The 19,640-nt window shown below is 41.2% G+C and overlaps 1 protein-coding gene across 11 annotated transcripts in view; it reads left to right on the forward strand.

The window, feature by feature from the left end:
- The first annotated feature begins 1,749 nt into the window (after nucleotides 1-1,749).
- The window catches only part of rg (A kinase anchor protein rugose), a 187,179-nt gene continuing 169,288 nt past the window's right edge, over nucleotides 1,750-19,640 (forward strand). For 4 of the 11 annotated variants that reach the window (XM_015185622.2, XM_015185629.2, XM_033383038.1 and 1 more), the window contains exon 1: nucleotides 6,619-6,777. In XM_015185622.2, the coding sequence (XP_015041108.2) occupies nucleotides 6,619-6,777 (159 nt within the window). Of the gene's footprint in view, nucleotides 1,820-2,956; nucleotides 3,482-5,927; nucleotides 6,778-19,640 lie in introns of those variants that run through there. The other 7 variants (XM_033383033.1, XM_033383031.1, XM_033383032.1 and 4 more) reach the window with 7 other exon arrangements.

Here is a 19,640-nt window from a genome sequence, read left to right on the forward strand (position 1 = left end):
TTCTATTAGGCGCTCAAGTTTGCTCTCCTTTTTTTGGGATTTTGTCTCTATTTTGTGGTGAGATATTCTCTTCGTAGAGCGATTTTTCGTCGGGTCAATTTCGTCGCAACAAGAGACTTTTCTAGACACACTTACGTTAAATGTGGACATTACGTTATTTACGTTTGGCAACATTAAATTTGCATGGGCCAGACTCATGTGCCGAGAAAACGAGCAGCATGTCCCGCAGCATGGTGGCGCGATGAGCAACATTCTGCATACCCTGGGCAAAAGGATATTATAGAATTGAGGAGATGTTTGTCATCCCCGGCATCAATAAATGCAGAAACAAGTCAGTCTCTGTTATAAAGCAATTTCAACAATATTTAGGGTTAATGGACTTCTTACAGAGACCAAGAATAAGGATCGGGATCGATATATGTATGTATATATTGAGGATACATGATTTGCATGAATACGCTTAAGACATGCGAATCTGAGAATTAGCCGTTACCAATGTTTTAAATAAGCTTGTCTAACAGAATTGGCTTGTTAATAAAATAAAATAGGGTATTAAACTTCAATACTCGCAGCGGATACCTGTTGACCAGCAACAATGGCATTACATTCAAGACACACTTACGTTTTATACCACGCAGTTACGTTTTTGTGCTTAGACTTAATTTGTTTAAACCGTATTTTAGAAAAAATTCTATAAATGGGAGTAATTTAATTAAAAATATCTTGTAGAAAATTGATTTTTCAATCAGATAAAAATATGTGTTCAGATAGGGAAGTCCTTGCTAAATAGTAATATCAAATCGAATATCAAAATCGATGAATATGGTTTCCAGTCCTTGACGAACGATTAACCCATTGTAGACCAAGGGGGTATAGGTCTATATTTCACCGAAAATTATACAAATTGAATAATTCAGGTAAAAGATTTCGTGGAATTTTTGGTTGTCGGGAAAGAGAAAGTACGGATCTACAAGAAGAATATACATATAGTATTCATTTTGGCGGTTTAATACAAGCTGATGAGCTGTTTAAATGGAGGGGGGCATAGTGGGCTAAGCTCGTTTTTCATCGGTCCAACGAATGTCACAAATTTTAGAAACTGGCCAGAACAGCACACTAACACTAGCAACATTCAAAATATGGCCGCGGAAAAGGCAACACCAGAGTGTCGAATTTTTTCTGAATTCAGAAAAGTCCGTTGATTTATCCCACAAAAAATATCTGTATTGATATTTTTGCAACAACAAAAAATCACCTAAAATATATAATATAAAAAAAGATATATTTCAATATACCGTACCCGACGCAGCGACGGAGGTTGACGACAAGAGGCGCAGCAACGTAACGTAAACGAAAATGGTTGTGCTTGTTGTTACGTGAGAGCGAAAACGAAACGCTTATTGCCGTTTATTTATGAATCAATTCCTTCGTTCCTTCGCCCGCTAATCGTCCGACGGACCGGCCTTCGCCTGCCTGCCACCACCAACACCCCCCGGTCCGATACGCACTACGGCCCTACGTTAAGCGACAATACGCCGGCATTTTGTTGTATTTTTTGTTAAATTTTTTTTCCGTGTGTGTGGAGTTTATTCTAAAACAACAACAAATAATAACAGCAACAAACAACAGCGTGTTCATAAAAAACGGATAATTACACAAAAAACAAAAAAAATGTCAACAATAATTTACAAAAACAAAATAAATATGAAAAGTATTTAAACAATCAAAAATCATTTACAAAAATAAAATTAGGGTAAAAATAATGTTGAAAAGCATCTACAAAAAACAGGCGGCCACAACGACAACAACAAAAACAAACGTAAATATTAATTACAGCCGGTTTTTGTCCTCCTTCCTGCTCCCCCACCGCGTCCTTCGTTACCACTTCATTCTTTGTTGTTCTGTGTGTTACGTGTGCGTTTACGTTGACTGCGTGTTTGGAGGATTCTGCTTGGTTATTCTGCCATTTGGAGCACTGAGCGATTTTCTTACCAATTAGCAGTGGATTTCTATTATATTTGTTCTAATAGGAAATATACAAAATATAGACAACAAAATAGTGCGATAAAACAAATATCAAGCGAGAGAGAGAGAGAGAGAGAAAGAAGAAGCAAAGGTAGCAGCAGAGATAAGAAGAAGCAGTTGACAAAAAGCCGCAACTGAGCAGGAGATAGAGAGAGCAAGCAGCACAAGAGAGTAACCAAGCAGCGGAGAGAGAGTGAGACCAATTCAAAAAAGAGAGCGCTCACGTAGCGTAGAACGTGCTAAATGGTTGAAAGATATAATGGAATGGTAAAGGGGGGGGAGACCGACTAATACGTTAACAAACTCGTGGACAGTCCTCTCTCTTGGTCGTTCTCTCTCTCTCTTTCACTGTGTGTTTTGGGCGACACATTCATTGATTTTTCGTACTCAAAGGGCAAGAGAGGAAAGGAAGGCCAAACCTTGCTCAAAAGAAGGGAAGCGGCTGGCTGGCGCTGCTGAGAGGCAGGATAAAATGATGGGCTGAGAGTACGAGAAGGGGGTGGGGGGATGAAGGAAACGGGCTGGTAGATTGTCACTCAGAGAGTGAGAGAGACTTTAGAAAGGAAGCAGCTGAGAGAGAGAGACAGAGATGATGAAAGGAAGGCAGAGAGCGGGAGAGCGAGGGCCAAAACAAAGGAAAACCCGTGTGTGCCTGCAATTCATAATTACAGTGGAACACCCCCCCCGAACACTGCAATTGCAGGTTACGCTCTCTCAACCACACTTCTCCCCGCTCACCCACATAGATGTGAAACTGGTTACCCCCCTCCCCCCCACGTGAGCCAACATTCAACTAAAAACCTAACCAAAAACGGTAAAAGCAACCACCAAAAGCGGAGCGGTGGCTCTCTCTCTCTCTCTGCCGCCAAGAAATACAACAACAACAACAAAAAGTTCAACTAAACAGCAGAACAACAAGAAAAACAGTAGGAGAACACAGAAGAAGAAAAAAGCAGAAGAGTGGGAAAACAGATAAAACTGAGAGCGGCCAGATAAAGTCAGAAGGAGTGATGGAAGAGAGAAATGCACGTGCTTGAGGGGGGACGGGCGTCCATCGTCTAGCAGGCTGCACTGTGCTCCCTCTCTCTCTCTCTCTCTCTCTCTAAACGTTTCGCGATCATCAGACTCAGTCCCGCTCCCGCTCTCTCTGAATTGCATCTTTATTTCGTATTTCGTAACAAACATTACCACCAACTGGAGAGCCGCTCTGCTCTCCCAGCCAAGCCAAGGCGCTCTCTCTGCCTCTGCCTCTGCTGACGCTGACGCAGAAACTGCTGGCGGTCGACGAAAATTCGAATTGGAATTTGTTGACGTGCAATTAGTAAAGTGCGCGCCAGGTTGTTAAATGGTTAACCAATAGCGGTTAGCGGTAAAACAAAAAACGTGGTAAGAGCGCGAACTAGTGGCAACAACGACAGCGTACAGCCAAAACGCGTACTTTCCGCATAAGAAAAACGTAAGAATATCAGGCATCTGCCAGACGTCTGAGCGAATGTTCTGATTCGATTTTTATCTGCTTACGTTCTCTGCTTGGACGGATCGTCTCTGCCTTGCAAAAACCAAACGAAATCGACAACAAAAAAAAAAAGAAAAAACCGGCCAGTGCAAAGTGTGTTAATTAAAGGTGCAGTCGAGGGTCTCGAAATGTTGCTTGTTGATTTCGTGGCAAGCACGCAATGCCGCAATGAGAGAGGGAGTGAAGCGTAGACAATTGACAAACAAATATTTAATGGAGGCACTCTCCGCCACCTGATATTAACACACCTTGGCAGCGCGTTACCAACATTGAGCTGCTTCTGCCAACGTTGCCGTAAACGTCGCCGCCCCGCGTAATAAACGTATGCCACGCCGGTTTTTTCCTCCACATTTCGAGTGTTTTTTTTTTTCTTCTGTTTGTTGTTCACCTTCTGCTTTTTTTTCCCCTCTCTTGCTAGTTTATCTTATTTTTTTTTGGTGAATTGTGAGCAAGAAGCAGAGGCGCCGGAGAATGTGAATTGCATATACTGCCGCTCCACATCCGCACAGCCCCCCCTTACATACATAAGTCCATCTTCCCATTTCTCCAGGGGGTGTGCGTATCCCTCCCCCAGAATGGAAGATCCGCAGGCATAAAAAGTGAATCATAGATCATCATGGAAAAGAAATAGGCCTCACCTACCATACGATATAGATGTGAAAAAAACCCTTTGTAAACTAAACCTGTGTTCAGGGCTTTCCCACTCGAGTGCCAATACATACATACATATATCACACAAATATGCCAACCAATTTAAGGAAAAACAGGTGAAAGCTTTGAGTTTCCATTGTAGGTGTGAAAATATTTGCATTTCAGCTTTTTAAAGATTTCACGAGGAAAACATTTTTTTGTAGAGTGCTGCTTCTGGCAACAAAATACGAAGAAAACAATTTTTTAGTACTTTTAAAGACAATTTTTAACGAATATATTTCCCCTAAAATATTTCCTACTCTTGCTATGGAAAACACAATAAAAGAAACACTTTTTTCGATTTTTCTACTGCTTTTACCCGCTGTGTTAATAAACTTATTAGAATTTCCATCACACATTTCTCGTGTGTGTGCTGCCTTGATATTTGCTTTGCTTTTAGCGTTTCTTTCAAAGGTTTTCCCAGGCTTTTCCAGAGGCCAATGGCCCTGCCTTATCGCCGGTGCGTGACGGCGAGAGAGCCCCATGGAAAACCTTTTGCCCAAGAACTAAATCGATCCACAGATGAGTCAGAGTCAGAGTCAGAGAAATACATTCATATGTACATATATCTTTTTTGCTGCTTTTGTTGATGATCTGAGAGAAGTTCAGGCGAAAGAGTCAGTGCTGCTCACTCACAGACACAGAGACAGAGACAGAGACATTTACAGATGATGCATAAAAATGAGCTAAAAAAAAAACTTACAGAAATACTCGTAAAAGCAGCAAAAATTATAAATGCACATAAATTCCACCAGACAATTTTCCACTTTTGGCCCAAGGAATGAAAACCGAATGAATAATGGGACTCCTCGCCTCTCCTCATGCCCCATCGAGCACACGTATCTCCTCTGTGATGGTACCCAACCCCCCATCCCTGAAAACTTCACCATTCCTCTGATCAAACGAATATTTCGAATGTTTTACTTTGTAGCTCTGGAATAAAACCAAGAAAATGAATGTAAAATACGAAATTCATTTAATTTTCATATAAATTTTAAGTTCACAAAGCCACGTACGTACAGTGCGTTTCATAGTTGTAGGGAAAGTCGTGAGAACACTTGTATATAGCAATATATAGACTAATGTATATTAAAGCTAGGACTAGAAAACAATGGGCAATCGAATGTGGGAACAGCTCCACAAAAATCAATGTAAATTATCGAATAAGAAGAATAACATCAAGAAATCTTTGATCGATAATATCCCCAATCGATTATTTCCGAAAATAGCAAGAAATGAAACCACTTTTGAATGAAGCAAATTGTTATTTTCGAAAAATCGCGGATATCGATAACATCAAAACATCGATTATTATCAATCAAAATAATCATCAGAAATTTTTTCCAGCAGAAGTATAAAATGACTAACCAAGAAGAATTACCTGGCAATTGTGTGTCTATCGATAATAGCGATAATCGATTATTATCGACCAACGTTTTTTAATTTAAAGAACTATCTACTGCTCTGATACGCACTGTACCCCCAAACCTTAGATCCCCGCATAGATTGATCGCTCGGATCGGAATTTATTGCATTTCGTACTCATGAAACCTTTTTCTCTTTCTCCCTTTTTTGTATGTACATGTCACCACCAACCACCACAAACAAAAACCTCAAAAAATCTCAAATAATCCACCTATAAAAAATAAAAAAAAAAAACGAAACAAAAAAATGAAATGAAAAATAAAAACCACAGGCAAAACAAATTTGAAACTCTGTCGCTCTGTTGTGCAATTAAAAATATATAAGTTTATAGAAATTAATGTAAAAATAATGGGAATGCGCTGAAAGGGAAGTGCTTGAAGGCTTGCGGCAGAGAGAAGTGTGTGCGGGTGTTGCTCCCTCCTCAATATGTGCCCCAAGAAGTGGCAGCAACAGCAGCAGCAGCAACGACAGCGACAGCGACAGCCACAACGTGCTGCAACCGGATAAATTGGAAAAGTTTTTTTGTAAAATCAAAGAAACAACAACAAAATCCAGCCAAAAAAAGAAAAATCGAAAAAAAAAAAATAAAATTAAAAAAATTTCAAATAATTTTTTTTGTTTGTCTCCCCTCCAATTGCCTTGCAATATATCGTAAATTGTTTTTTGAATATAAATCTATATATACGTGGGTGTATATACTATATATAGCATTATATGTATTATATATTTGTGTATCGTGTGTGCGTGTGCCGTGTATCTATTCGTGTGCATTCCATCCATTAATTTTATAACTCAATCTATGCGAAACAAAATACCTTAATCTACATTTAAATAACAACAATAAAACGAAACGCAACGTGCTGACAATGCGTTAAAAAAATATTGAATAATAATACAATCGATAACTAAAATTCAATTAAAACCCACGAATCGATAAATCGAATCAATTTAAATCAAAAAAAATGGCGGACATCATGCGTCCGCCGTACAGCGAGATCAAGCGGCCAGACGAAATCGTCAGAATGACAACAGCCGACAATCTGAAGTTCGCCGTCCTCATCGGCCTCATCGAGGTGGGGCAGGTCACCAACCGCGAGGTTGTGAACACCGTACTGCATTTGGTAAGTGATATTTATAAAATAATCTACGCTGTCGGGGTCACCAATTTGCAAGAAGAGTGATTCTAGTCACACAGCATTTTTAACACTCAAGAAATACTCAGTGATTGAATTCAAGAGGGCGAACATTGTTCTATAGATTTTGAGGCCTATTAACAGTTCTTTCGGGGTCACCAATCTGAAAAAAAACCGTTTTTATAAACAAAGAAGGTGGCCACTGCTCAAGGCATCATCAGTGATTCAATTTAAGAGTTCAGGCACTGTTCTATAAATTTTTTGCCGTACATTCCATTCTTTAACAGTTCTTTCGGGGTCACCAATCTGCAAAAAAAATGGTTTCTATCAGCAAGGAGTCTTCGCTGAATAAATTTAAAAGGTTTTCCATCATTCTATCCCAAATTTTAGCTGGTTTTTAGCATTGATTAAAACAAAAAACCAAACTTTTGTTATTCCCGGATAATTATTATACATATTATTTTAATGGAGAAATTCTGATTCTAATTTTGTGTGGGGGTGCCTAATCAAGCGGACAAAAATTCTATAATTAAATGAACTGAAAAATTTGAATTCCATTTACCGTAATGCCAGGCAATAAACAGAAAATATTTTCCATAATTATTGCATGGCCGATACAAACTTTTGGAGAATTTCCTGGAAATTTTCTTTGCTTTCGCTTAAAGAAACGAAATTTTCCTTTTGGCGGATCTGCTGCAAAAATCTCTGCTTGGAAAAGTAATTTTCCCTTAAACATACAGCCGACACATCTCCTCCCATTAGCAGGAAAATTAACATTTTCCGAGCAAGCCGCAAAATGCAAAGCAAACTCTCCAGAAACGCACAAGAGGTGGGGGGTTGGGCGGGGTTTATTCGGGGAAGTATGCCAAAAATCTGGTCCTCCTGGCTGTGCTGTGGCTGTGATTAGGATCAAAGGACGCGCACGAGTAGAGGACAGGACTAAGACAATGTCACACACCTTTTCGGGGCAAACATCCCTCGCCCCCCCTTTTTCATGCCACCCCAACACCAGTCCCATTTCAATGCCACCCCTGGTGGCAGACACACACACACACACACACACACAGATACGGAAACACGTATTATTATTATTATTATAACATATTTAAATTTCTTGAAGCTTAATGAAAACACGACACCGTCGCTCATCATTACGCTACCCCCCCGCCCGACCGTCAAAAAAAGAAGAGAACCTCCCAGAGGATTTCCCACCCAAAATCTCCTTTAAAATCTATCCACTGAAGGTGTCACTTTTTGCAGGAAAATGCGGAAAATATTTCACCAAAAAAGGGAGAGGTACGAGCGGGTGGGAGGCAAGGCAAAAGGTGGGGAACGGGTAAGGGAAGTAGCAAAGGGCTAATGTAGGGGAATGAAACGACAGAGACAGGTACTAAGAGAGAGCGAAAGAGGGACCAGAGGAATAAGAAATTGAAAAGAAATTGAATTGGAGTTCGTCATCCGCTCGCCCGCTCGCTGGCTCGTTGCCATCCCACCGAACCACCGAACCACCGAACCACTGATAAGATAAGCCTTAACCGGCAGATAAATTGTAGATACAGATACAGACTACAGGGCACTACACCCGCCTCCAACCCGTGCCCAACGATCTGGCGATAAGCGTGAAAAAATGCGTTGACGTGTTCCAATGCAGAGAGCGCCACGAAAACGACTTTCCCCCCAAAAAATCAATACGTGTTCGATTAATGATTGTGGATATGAAAGGGAATGGTACGGAGCATGGATCTAGGATATATGTATGTATGTATGTATCGAGAGGGGTTTTTGGGGCGCCGAGGCCGGGGCTAATGGCGAGGCACTCTAATGAAATGAAAGATACGATAAATTATATAGTTTACGTGTATATTATGTATTCCCTTCTTTAGGCTATTAATTCTCTGCACAAATTACCCATGAGCAAAAGGATATACGTTTTCAGGATGAAAATAGATTTGGGAAATTAAATGGAATAAAATAAAAGTATTTAATGTTAATACAAAACTCTTTAAAATAAATTTAAAAATATTCATTTGTAGAAAATAAATAAAAATATTTTCTTAAAAATTAAATATTTTCTTTTTACATAAGAAATACATATTAATGTTAATTTTTGCAATTTTTAGCGCAGAAAAGTCAAATGAAGGAATTATCGATTGATGTTCCAGTTAAGTAATGAAGGTAAATCGTCTCCTTGTGCCTCAAGTTATTCCCCAATCCCTCGAAAGTGGAACTCGATCTAAGTCCTTGAGAGCCCCGGAGAGACTCACCTTAACCCCCGCCTTAACTGCGACTCAAACTCAAAGTCGGGGCGCACTCATTTTGGGGGCCAAAACATCCATCCGTGGGTCAGTCGACATGCTGGCTTAATCGGTCATTGGGCTTGTTAGACGGCTCAATTATGCCCCGTTTTGCCATGTGGCGCATTTCTCTCTCCACCCCACTCACCCCTGGCACCCTCGCCCTTCGATTGCCTGCCTGCCACATCTGCCTACTGTTAACCCTCTGGGCGGCACGGCACTCCCTTCCCCCGTCATAGTGCCCAGAGCCGTCTGTTGGTGTCACGTGCCAAGGGGCAGAGAGGCAGAGAAGGATAGAGCAAGAGAGAGCGAGCAAAAGAGAGAGCAAGAGAGAGAGAGAGAGAAGCAAAAGCCTTTTAATCGATTTGCCTTCATCTGCTTCTCCTTTTTGCTGCTGCCTCAACTAAACGTTTAATGCAAATCGCTTTTCTTTTCGATGGAAAAACCGCTCGGACATGATCTACAAACAAGCGGATAACCATAACTGTATTCGCACTTCTTACGGCATTCGCTTTACAATGGTTTTCGTGTCTCGCTCGCTCTTTCCTCTCTCTCCAGTCTAATGATTGATTCGCACAAGCGAATGCTCTATACATATATTTCTGGTATACCTTTTAGAAGTATTTTCCTCCATTTATTCGCCTTTTTCTCTACTTTTCTAGAATTAATTACAGATTTTTTTTATTGATTGGAGTATTTTATATAGTATTTTCTGGTAATTTCTAATATTTTCTGGTATTTCTAGAACTTTCTACTATTTTGTATAGTATTTTCTGGTATTTTACTAGAATAATTTAAAGATATTTGATAATTTGAGAAGAGTTTTCCCAGGGAAACAATACGAACTAAAGCTAAGGCCACAGCTCGGTATATTCCTGGAACTACTAGTGTAGTAATTGTAGTACTAGTGAGTAATTGTACATATCCTTAAAATCCTGAAAAATACTTGCATTTTGCACTTTATCAAATTAAAATCAATATGTGCTTAAATCTTTCATAATTTGTGAGTTTTCGCTCTTTAACCATTTACTTGAACACACTTTAGAACGAAGTACACTGAAGAAAAGAAAACCAGAAAAAAGCCATAAATTAGAAACCAGATGACAGAAATATTTATATTTAGAGGACATTCAATTAGGAGATTCTTTCGAGATTGGTTTATTCCGGTCCCGTTGTTTTTCATGTCTGCAAAATGTTGAATTCGTACATTCATGAATGGAAAGGAGAAGGAATCTTCGATCCAATGCAGGGACATATCGATATGCTTTTGTCCTCCTATCTTTTCATTCGTTTGGATTGAAACTTTTCCATGTACTTCTATAGACCTCCAAGAACTATTGGATCTTTTGTAGGTTCTGTAAATAATATTCAAATAGAAGTCATGGATCCGTAATATTTTTGTCAGTGTATCGTGCAATTTTTTTACGTTTATACACATTATCCTTTGGATATTTCCATAGTATTTGTGTGTGTGTGTGTGTGTGTAGTGCCTATAAAAATACTATGTGTACTCCCACCGTGTATTCCGTTCCCTATGAAAATACAATACACTCGTACGACTGAAAAAAGTATGGAGAAAAGGTATGAGAAAAAAATAAATGGGTATAAATATACATATTCAAGATAAATATTTACATGCGTTCCGTTCCACAATCAGCAATTGTTTTTGTAGAAAAAGAAAGAGACGGTCGGGAGAGAGGGAGAAGGAAGATACAAAATGAGATAGAGAAAGAGAGAAGAAAGATAAAGAAATAACTAGAGCGAGAGAGAGAGAGAGGGGTATAATATTTAGTTAGCCATGGTCGTCGTCTGCTCCCCTCCCTCTTTCTGTCTCTGATAAAGTCAGTCAACGCGAAGAGAGAGCGGTAAAAAATATACCAAAAAGTAGTAGATGGAGAACAGGCCGAAAGAGAGTGAAAGAATGTGGGGGGGTGGGGGGAGGGGGGATGTGCCCAACTAAATAATGTACGAAACATACTTTGCTACTTTTAGTTAATTTAATTAACGGCCCATGTCATGCAACAAAAACAACAACAAAAACAACAACAATAGGCTAGGCGCCGAAGCACAACAACAACGTGGACGTCGTCACCCTGTCAGCTGTTCAAGTGTCAGAAAATGGTGTGGGGGGGGGGGGATTGCCAGAAAGGGAAAGGGAGTAAAGGGCGAAGAGAAGTGGAGTGGAAGAAAAGGGAATCGGGGAGAAATAGAACGAGAAACAATGAAAATAGGCTTTTATATTGTTGGCATCCTGATGAAGGACGAACGACGCCACTGCTTGACGGCACACTGCTTGAGGAGTGAGAGAGAGAGAGCGAGAGAGAGCAGTAGCAGGAGGTGCAAGGGATTGGCATTCAGATAGCGGCCGCAAAACAACACCAAAGTCACGAGCGAACGAAAGCGAAATGAAGGGAGACAAAAAACAAAAGGAAACACAAGCTAGTCGACTTAAAGCCTCGACAATGGAATACCCTATGCTCCATAGCGAGAGAGAGAGAGAGAGAGAGATGCATCACAGAGACGACGAAGACGAAGGTCCGCTCTATCCCGCTCTTATCGGCCGCAAACAGCAGCAGCAGCGGCAGAGCAGCGCAAATGAAACGTCACGTCACGGAATTTCTCAGCCCCGCTGCTTCCACTTTTATTTCGACATTTTCTTCGCCTTCTAGTTGTTCCTCTTATTCCCTTCCCTTCCCGCATGAGCAAAAATGGAAAATTAAACAACAACAAAATCTAAACGCAAAAACCGGCGGCGTCGGCGGGGCCTCTGTCCCGTTTCAATTTGCCTACGGCCTTTGGTTTTTTTTATTGCTGCATTTGGATTGTCTTTGCGTTTTTGCTTTTGCTGCTGCTGCTCGTTCTCTGCCCTGGCGCTGCTTACGCTCTGCTACCGTTTTGCCTTCGCTCTGCTCTGCCGCTGCTCTGCCTGCGCTCTGTCGCTCGCCCAGGCTTGAGAACGAAATCGAACGGTTCATTTTTCGGCTGCTTTTTCGCGAGGTTTCGCCAGCGGGCGCCTGCACAGTGGACATGGACACACTTTTAATTGCTTAAAATCCAAAAATGGGGACTTGTGCGTTGAATATGATCAGATTTTTGTTGGTGTTTTTGGATTTTCCCGTTGAGTTTTGCAAATTTGAATTCCAAAACTAAATGATTTTGTTTCACTGTGCCACATTGACGTATTTAAGATTCACATCCCCACCAGGAAAACGTGACTCCCACAGGCCACTGCTCAGCTCTGCTACTGTTCTGCGGGTGCGGGTGCGGGTGCGGGTGTGCGCTTCAGCATAACAACACAAGGGTGGGGTTTCCGTCCCTCTATGCGTCTGTGTGTGTGTGCGAGTGTGCGAGTGTGCGAGAGTGTGTGGATGGATGGAGGCAAAAAACGGAGACACGACAACCGCAAGAGATTTAACGACCAATAAAGAACAACGCAATGTTATTTAAGGACGACTACGTAGTGGAGTCGTCGACTGCTAAAGGGATTCTCGCATGCGCTGCCACCCCACGCACCCCCGCACCCCCGCACCCAGCCACCGTTACGTGGCACGTCTAGAACGTACCGCCGTCTAACGGTAGAGACGGTGGGAAAGAGGGGAACGGGGAAACGGACGGACGTACTCGTATTATGTGTAACCGGTAGCCATTTCAACGGTTCTTTGATTGCGTGGCTCGACCATTCCGTTTCCAGCCATTTCTCCACTGTTTTGCCTTGTGCGGGGGTGTCCACAGAGGGTGGGGGTGGGACGGGGAGGAGTGGGGGCGTGACACATTTATGGGCACATTTTGTAACGCAACGTGGCAAACTGATGAAAACTTCTGTGTGGCAACAACTGTGGAACTTCATTAACGTCATTATCCTTCACGCACATGTGTGTGTGCGTGTGTGCGTGTGTGTCTGTGTGTGTGTGTGCGCGCGCCCGGTAGAGAGCGAGTGATGGTGCGAGGTGCATCCCAAAGCCATAATCTGATTTTTGGGGTATCCTTTAGAGTTTTTGAGATACTCCACATATCCGTTCCGTAAAAAAAAACTTTGTGCTACTTTTCGCGTGTCATGCAGCAGTGCTCCTCGGTCGGTTGTTGGGTTTCTGCCTGGTATACCGCTCCCAAATAAATAATAAACCCATTTTAACGGATTCAATATCAATTTTTCTGTTTCAAATATTTTCAGAGCTTCTATTGAGAATTTCTTCGAATCAAAAGTGTCGTAGAGTGAAGGTTCCATAGATGCTAATCTGAATTCCCAAGGAATAACGATAATCTCTTAGAAATACAATTATAAATCCATAATATTTTGATAAAAGATTTCCTCGAAAGATATTCTCTAAACAATCATAGCTATAGCTAATGCCTAACCTGATGAAATTTCGAAAGGAATTCCATTCGAAAGAAGATACCTTTCCACTATTCTCCCCTTTGTATCTGGATCTATAGTAGATTCTGTCAGGGTTAAACCGCTTCTTGGCCCTTTCCACGTGCCGCATGCCCAGTATATTTTATATAAGACACGATCTGCTGGCTAATCAAGTTTTACCTGAAGAACTTTGATGGCTGTGTGTGCAGAAGAAATCACGAGATGTTTCCTCTTCAGATTTTAATAACATTTTCAAGAACGGACAAGCACAAAGGCATTGGCAGTGGGGCATGTGGCATGTGGCATGGGGCATGGATGAGCGGGTGCTTTTTGGCAAATAACGTTGACGACAAATGTCGCAAAGAGAAAGGAAACAAAAACAAAAACAAAAACCCCCAAAAGGAATAAGAATGAAACAAGAAAAATCAATAAAATTCAATAGAAAGCGGGGGGAAAGAGAGAGAGAGAGAGAGCGGCAAACGGTTTTATGGTCGAAACTGGGAGACCCGCTAGACCCATATTAGTGATAAAACCGGCCTAAATACGGGGGCGCATTTAAGGTGGAGCCGGGGGTGGGGAAGGGAGAAAGGAACAAACATTTATTTGGAAAAAAAACCTGTTTCTTTTTTGTCGTAAACCCTCGCTCCGCTCCTGGGATGGCGACCCCGACAAGCTGCTGTCGCCTCTCCTTATTTATGTATGTGGCAAGAGGAAAGGGCGTGCGACATCGAAGAAGGCGTTGACAAGGCGCCATACCCGACTCCCAGCAGGAGCAGCAGGAGCAGCAGGAGCAGCAGCAGCGTCTCCCTGACAAGGTCAATAGCTCTATGTGGACCAATTGTTTCCCCTCTTACGCTTTGTGCGTTAATCTGCCTGTCTGCGATTCCTTGTCGCCCTGCCATTTCTCAGCGCAAGGGTTGTCGAGTCCCCCGCTACCGTAACCGTAACCGAAACCGATACACAAGCCATCGAACGAGCCCATCCATCCCTCATGGTCTCGGTCTCGGTCTCTTCCCTTCCCTTCCCTTTGCTTTTCCGTTTTCCGTTTTCTTTTTTTTTTTTTTTCTCGGTGTGGCATCAACAAACCAGTGCCGCGACGGCTCCCTCCCCCCCCCCACTGGAGACACATCCGCAGGACACTTTGGCGCAAAATAAAATTAAGGAATCCGAGAGACCGAATCCTTCCTTTGGGGAGAGGCGGAGGCGGGAAACGGGGGTCTGCGATTATGTAATTGACGAGAGCTGCGATTGAAATAAAAAACTCCGCTATTCAAGCGGATTAATTGTGTGTCGCAGAATGGAAATTCCAAAATAAATATAAAAAAAAAAAAATATCAATTGGAATTCGCGGGGTTTTTCTTTCCAGAAACGCTTTCTCTCTCTCTGACCAAAAGCATGTACATATATTTTATTTTATAATTTGTCAATCCTAATAACAAATAGAAATGTTTTGAAACAACATTTAGAAATATTCGAATTCTATTTTTCAAGCTTTCCTAAGCGAACAGATATTCGAACAATCGGCATTGTATTTTTTCCATACAAAATATAAATTACTGCCATCAAAGACATTAAAAACGATCGCTAGAGCTTAAAAAATAAAAATAATGGATATTAAAATAGAAAGAAAATAAATTAGAATTTCAAATGTGTCTCAAAACTCTACGAAAAGATGTTTGTATATTCGCGATTGATTGAGGTTTTAATGTGATGAAACATCATTTAAAATTTTAGAAAAATTAAAATTTGAAAATTATAATTATTAAAACTAAAATTATATTTTGTATGAAAAATTATCAATTTTTTTGTAAAATCGAATGGATAATTTTTTCCTATTTTATTGGAATATTTACTTTGATTTAGGTAATTTTAAAACTTTTTCCATTTAACAAAATTTTAGAAAATAATTCAATAAGTTTAATTCCTTAAATATTAGTCAATCTGATAAAAATTCCTTAAAAAATCGCGATAAAATAGTTCTTAAACCGCAGTACTCGGAAAAGTTCAATAAATTATACTCTCTAAAATTAAAATTAAAATTAAATATTCGAGATCTGTTTTACGCGGCCTCTGTTCGTGTGAAATGTGTCCTTTCGCTTAGGGGAATTTTTGGTAGAAAACATCAGCGCCCTTTAGGAGTGAAGAAATCGTAATTGCAATAATTTGTGGACCTTCTTCACCAAAAAACAATGTCAGGGCACTTTTCCCAGTGTTTGACTGAACTTTGATGAAGCTTAAATGCTGTGGAAAATCGATTTAGAATTTCCTTCTCCGTCTCCGTCTCCGCCTTTCTCTCTGTCTGTGGCAAATGAAAATCGTTACCCACTTAATTGATTCTATAATACTTTCCGATGACTGCACACGCACACACACACACACACAAAGAGAGAGAGAGAGAGAGAGAGAGAGAGAGCGAGAGAGTGGGGGGACAAAGCCATTGAAGGACACAATGACACAAGAAGACACACATTCGCGCTCACATCTACAGATACATCCACAGATACATCCACAGATACATCCACAGATACAGATACAGATACAGAAAGTCAGAACAGGCAGGGGCTGATGTGTCTCTCAGCAGGACCTGTCCTCTAATGGCGATTCGGTTGCGTCTTTTGCCCTGTTCTCTGGCTCCTTCTGATGGCTTTTCAAATAAAGTGCAAACATAAATGCCAGCTGAGTGCAAATAAAAGGGGAAATCTTGCCAATTGAGTTGAACAGATTCTCCAGAGATGCTCGCTGGAGGAAGAAGTGGGGGGTTGGGGGGATGCAGTCACTGGGGAGCCGTGACCCGTTGGATTTCCATTTTGCCGGAATGGGTAGGGAAGGGACTTAATGATGGCCGAGCCGCCACGAAAAACAGAGATTGTTCGGGGTGTAAATCTTTAATGATCTTTGACCTGTGATCTGCCAATCTATTTATCTGTACTCGTTCCATTTCCTTGTGATTTGTGTCGCTCTCTTTTTGAGCGGTCCTCCATCGTCGAAAACCCCATCTAAAGTTTTCATCTCTCTCTGCTATTCCTTCCCTCTCTGTCTGCCTTCTTTTCTATGGCTTTCCACTGCACTGCGGACATTTTTATTTTCATTCCGCTGGAAGGGCAAATCGAATCAATCATCAAATCAGTTGGGGTCTGGGGGTTCTTGGGGTTCTTGGGGTTCTTGGAAAATGTTGTTGCATGCATAAAATGAATGGCATATATTTCACATCTCCATCTCCGTCTCGAACCCATGTCCTTTCTTGCTGTTGCACTGGCAAGGAAAGTGGAAAAGATGCTGCCGTATTTTCCCCCTGGTCAGAGAGCCTGCCAGGATGGAAGGCCAATCAATATATGTTTACACAGGGGAGCGGAAAGCAAACAGGGGAGGCGGATGCCTGGCATTTCGGGGCTGTGGCCGGGGTTGCCAAGATACCTGCAACAGTTGGAAGAAACAAAACAAAATGTCTGAGATATGAACATCATTTATAACCGAATGAAAGATGCGATGCCAAAGATACAATGATGATGATGATATCTGGAGGCATTTATCTGATATCTGAAAGGTATTTAACAAAGGGAATCTATTTGTCAAGGAAATACGATTAGAAGTAATGGGAAATGCTCTGTCCCAACAGGTGCATAAAGTCCAGCATCATGTACACGACATGCAGGTTGTTTTTGCTTTTGCAGCATTCGCTTGTGCGACTCGAGTCCGAGTTGGGAGCAAGGACAGATGATCGAAGGCTTCCTCTTCCTAAGGGAAACATAAATTATCGGGAAGGAGTGCAGTGTCTCCTCGCGCAATACAATATTCAGGAGATCCGAGATTCGTACGCGCAAGAAGAGCACCTCACGCTTCACAATCCGTTCTCTTACGGACTTATATGTGCGCTTGTCGAGTGCGATATCATTCATAATTTATACAACTTTAATGAACAACATTAATATGCGAATTATGACAACGCAGGACAATCCCTGCAGGACATCGGCCCGCACACCCTTCCGTTGGCAGAACATGCCACAAGGACACTGTGTCCCGACCGCCCACATAGTTGCGGGCAAGCCAGCGAAGGCTGTGTGCCAAAAAAAGGACCGAAAGTAAGATAGAATAAAAATATACTCAAATGAAATGAAATGACAAAAACTCGACAACACTTTTGGGATAACATTGTAAATTTTATGATGCCCCTCAGAGAGCGGGCGGTGGGATGGACCGGGCTGAAGGTGACTCAGGGATTTGGTGCTGGAACAAAAAACAGAACTAATTTGTCGGGCAACGAAATCAAATATGAGTCCCCGCTGTCATTCTGTACAAGTCCGAGTATATAAATTAGTTCACTGGATCCTGGGGCTTACGCCGAGGATTACAATAGATAAATGGCGGAGCAGTTACGACAGAGAGAACGGGAACACCGTACACCGTACACCGTCAGTGTGCTCGACAGCCCTAACCCTCTGGTTAATTGTCCTTCGAAAGGGAAATATTCCCTGAAGCATGTGCTTCCCGAAAATTGTACAATTACTTTCGAATATTGTTTCGCTTCTGCCTTGGGAAAAGGAACCAGGTGATAGCATACCGATAATTATCGATTATTGGTAGATAGATAACTCTCCAGCCCATTGTAGCGATAATAGTCGATTAGTCGCATACAATTTCACTAGAAAACGCTTAAAATAAAAAATAAAAGCGATATTCGCATTCATTCGATAGCATACGGTATCGATTATTATCGGTTATTGAAAGAGTTGTTTAGAAATTCATTAGAAAACTATTGTTTTGATCCTATTTAGGGAGTTTTCGATAATTATCGATTACACTAGTTTACACCGATTTCGAAAATTATTGAAATCAGTGGGGAATACGAAAAACTATCAATTTCTTGGAATATTGCTGGTCATTTTACGAGCGAAACGCGAATCATGCGAGAATCATACTCATTCGATGACACAATCGATAATCATCGAATATTCGATAAGTGAACATATTAAAATTGTAAGAATTTCATAGGAAACTGAGTTTGATAAACAACCACGCGGTGAAAATATTAATTCGATAACAATCGATAGTTATCGATCAATGGCTACTACTATTTAGCACCCGCTAGCTCTTCGAGAGTTCACTTGGTAGAAAAGACACACCGATAGGTCTTCCACTATTCGATAGCTCCAGCGAAGTGTGCTTTTATTTTGCAGTCGATTACATTCATGGATTGACCTTTGAGCTTAGACCATCTGATGATGGAAAACTAAAACTATTCAAATATTATCCCAATGGACGGACGCAAAACAAGAACTAAACCCATTCAATGTCAAAGGGAGGGGCACTCCCCGCTGTGTGTGTGTCCCGAAAGGATTCCAGCTAAAACGAATATGTACATACATGCGAGGATACCGATAGAGAATCAATAAATACAGCAAAAGCCAATGCAACAGGACTGCACGGGACTGCACGGCCCTGCAGAGGGCCACAAAAGAAGGAAAGAAAGGTGTGTTGCCTGTTTCATTGTTGGCCATGTCCATCAGTTGTTGCCTCGCGGGAACTTGTTTGGGGGATTGAATTGGTTACATGGAGAGCCCCCCAACACTTTCAGTCCATGTTCTGTGGCTGCAAAAACACCGGCAAGCGACCGCCGCAAAAACACTCTGCCCAACGATACACAATGTAATGGCTTTGTTAAAAAATAGAAGGCCAATGATAGTTCGGACAAGAACTCATAAGCTACTCGTACATTCGAGGGGAAGCGAAATGCGGTTATCTGTGGAAAGGTGACACACTTTTACGGCCGATTAATCTATTCTTGTTTTCTCCTCTAAATTTTGTTTAGCTTAATTTTCATTGTTTCCCTCTTTCACGCTCTATCTCCTCTAAGAAAATTGTTCATTAAATTCGGAAATTCTCCTTCGGGCGAAGGATTAACTGAAAGGAGTGTCTGTCTAATGGAGTGTGAGATGTTTAATCCTGTTTTAGCAGTATTTCCCATTGCTCTTTTTTGTTCCTGCAGGCAGGCCAGGCATATTTATGATTTAAGCCCCGACCCTTTGTCCTTTATGCTTCTTAATTGATTTTCCCCTCAATTGCCTTTAAACTTGACCACCGGTATACCAAAAGGTATATTGCATTAGTGAAAATACAGAAATAAAAATATAAAAATAAAATAAAAAAACCTTCGCATAAAATAGAAAATATATAAAATCAATCTATCATAAGATTAGAAGATTAAC

This window comes from Drosophila pseudoobscura, chromosome X, assembly GCF_009870125.1.
Source record: "Drosophila pseudoobscura strain MV-25-SWS-2005 chromosome X, UCI_Dpse_MV25, whole genome shotgun sequence".
NCBI classification, from domain to species: Eukaryota; Metazoa; Arthropoda; class Insecta; order Diptera; family Drosophilidae; genus Drosophila; species Drosophila pseudoobscura.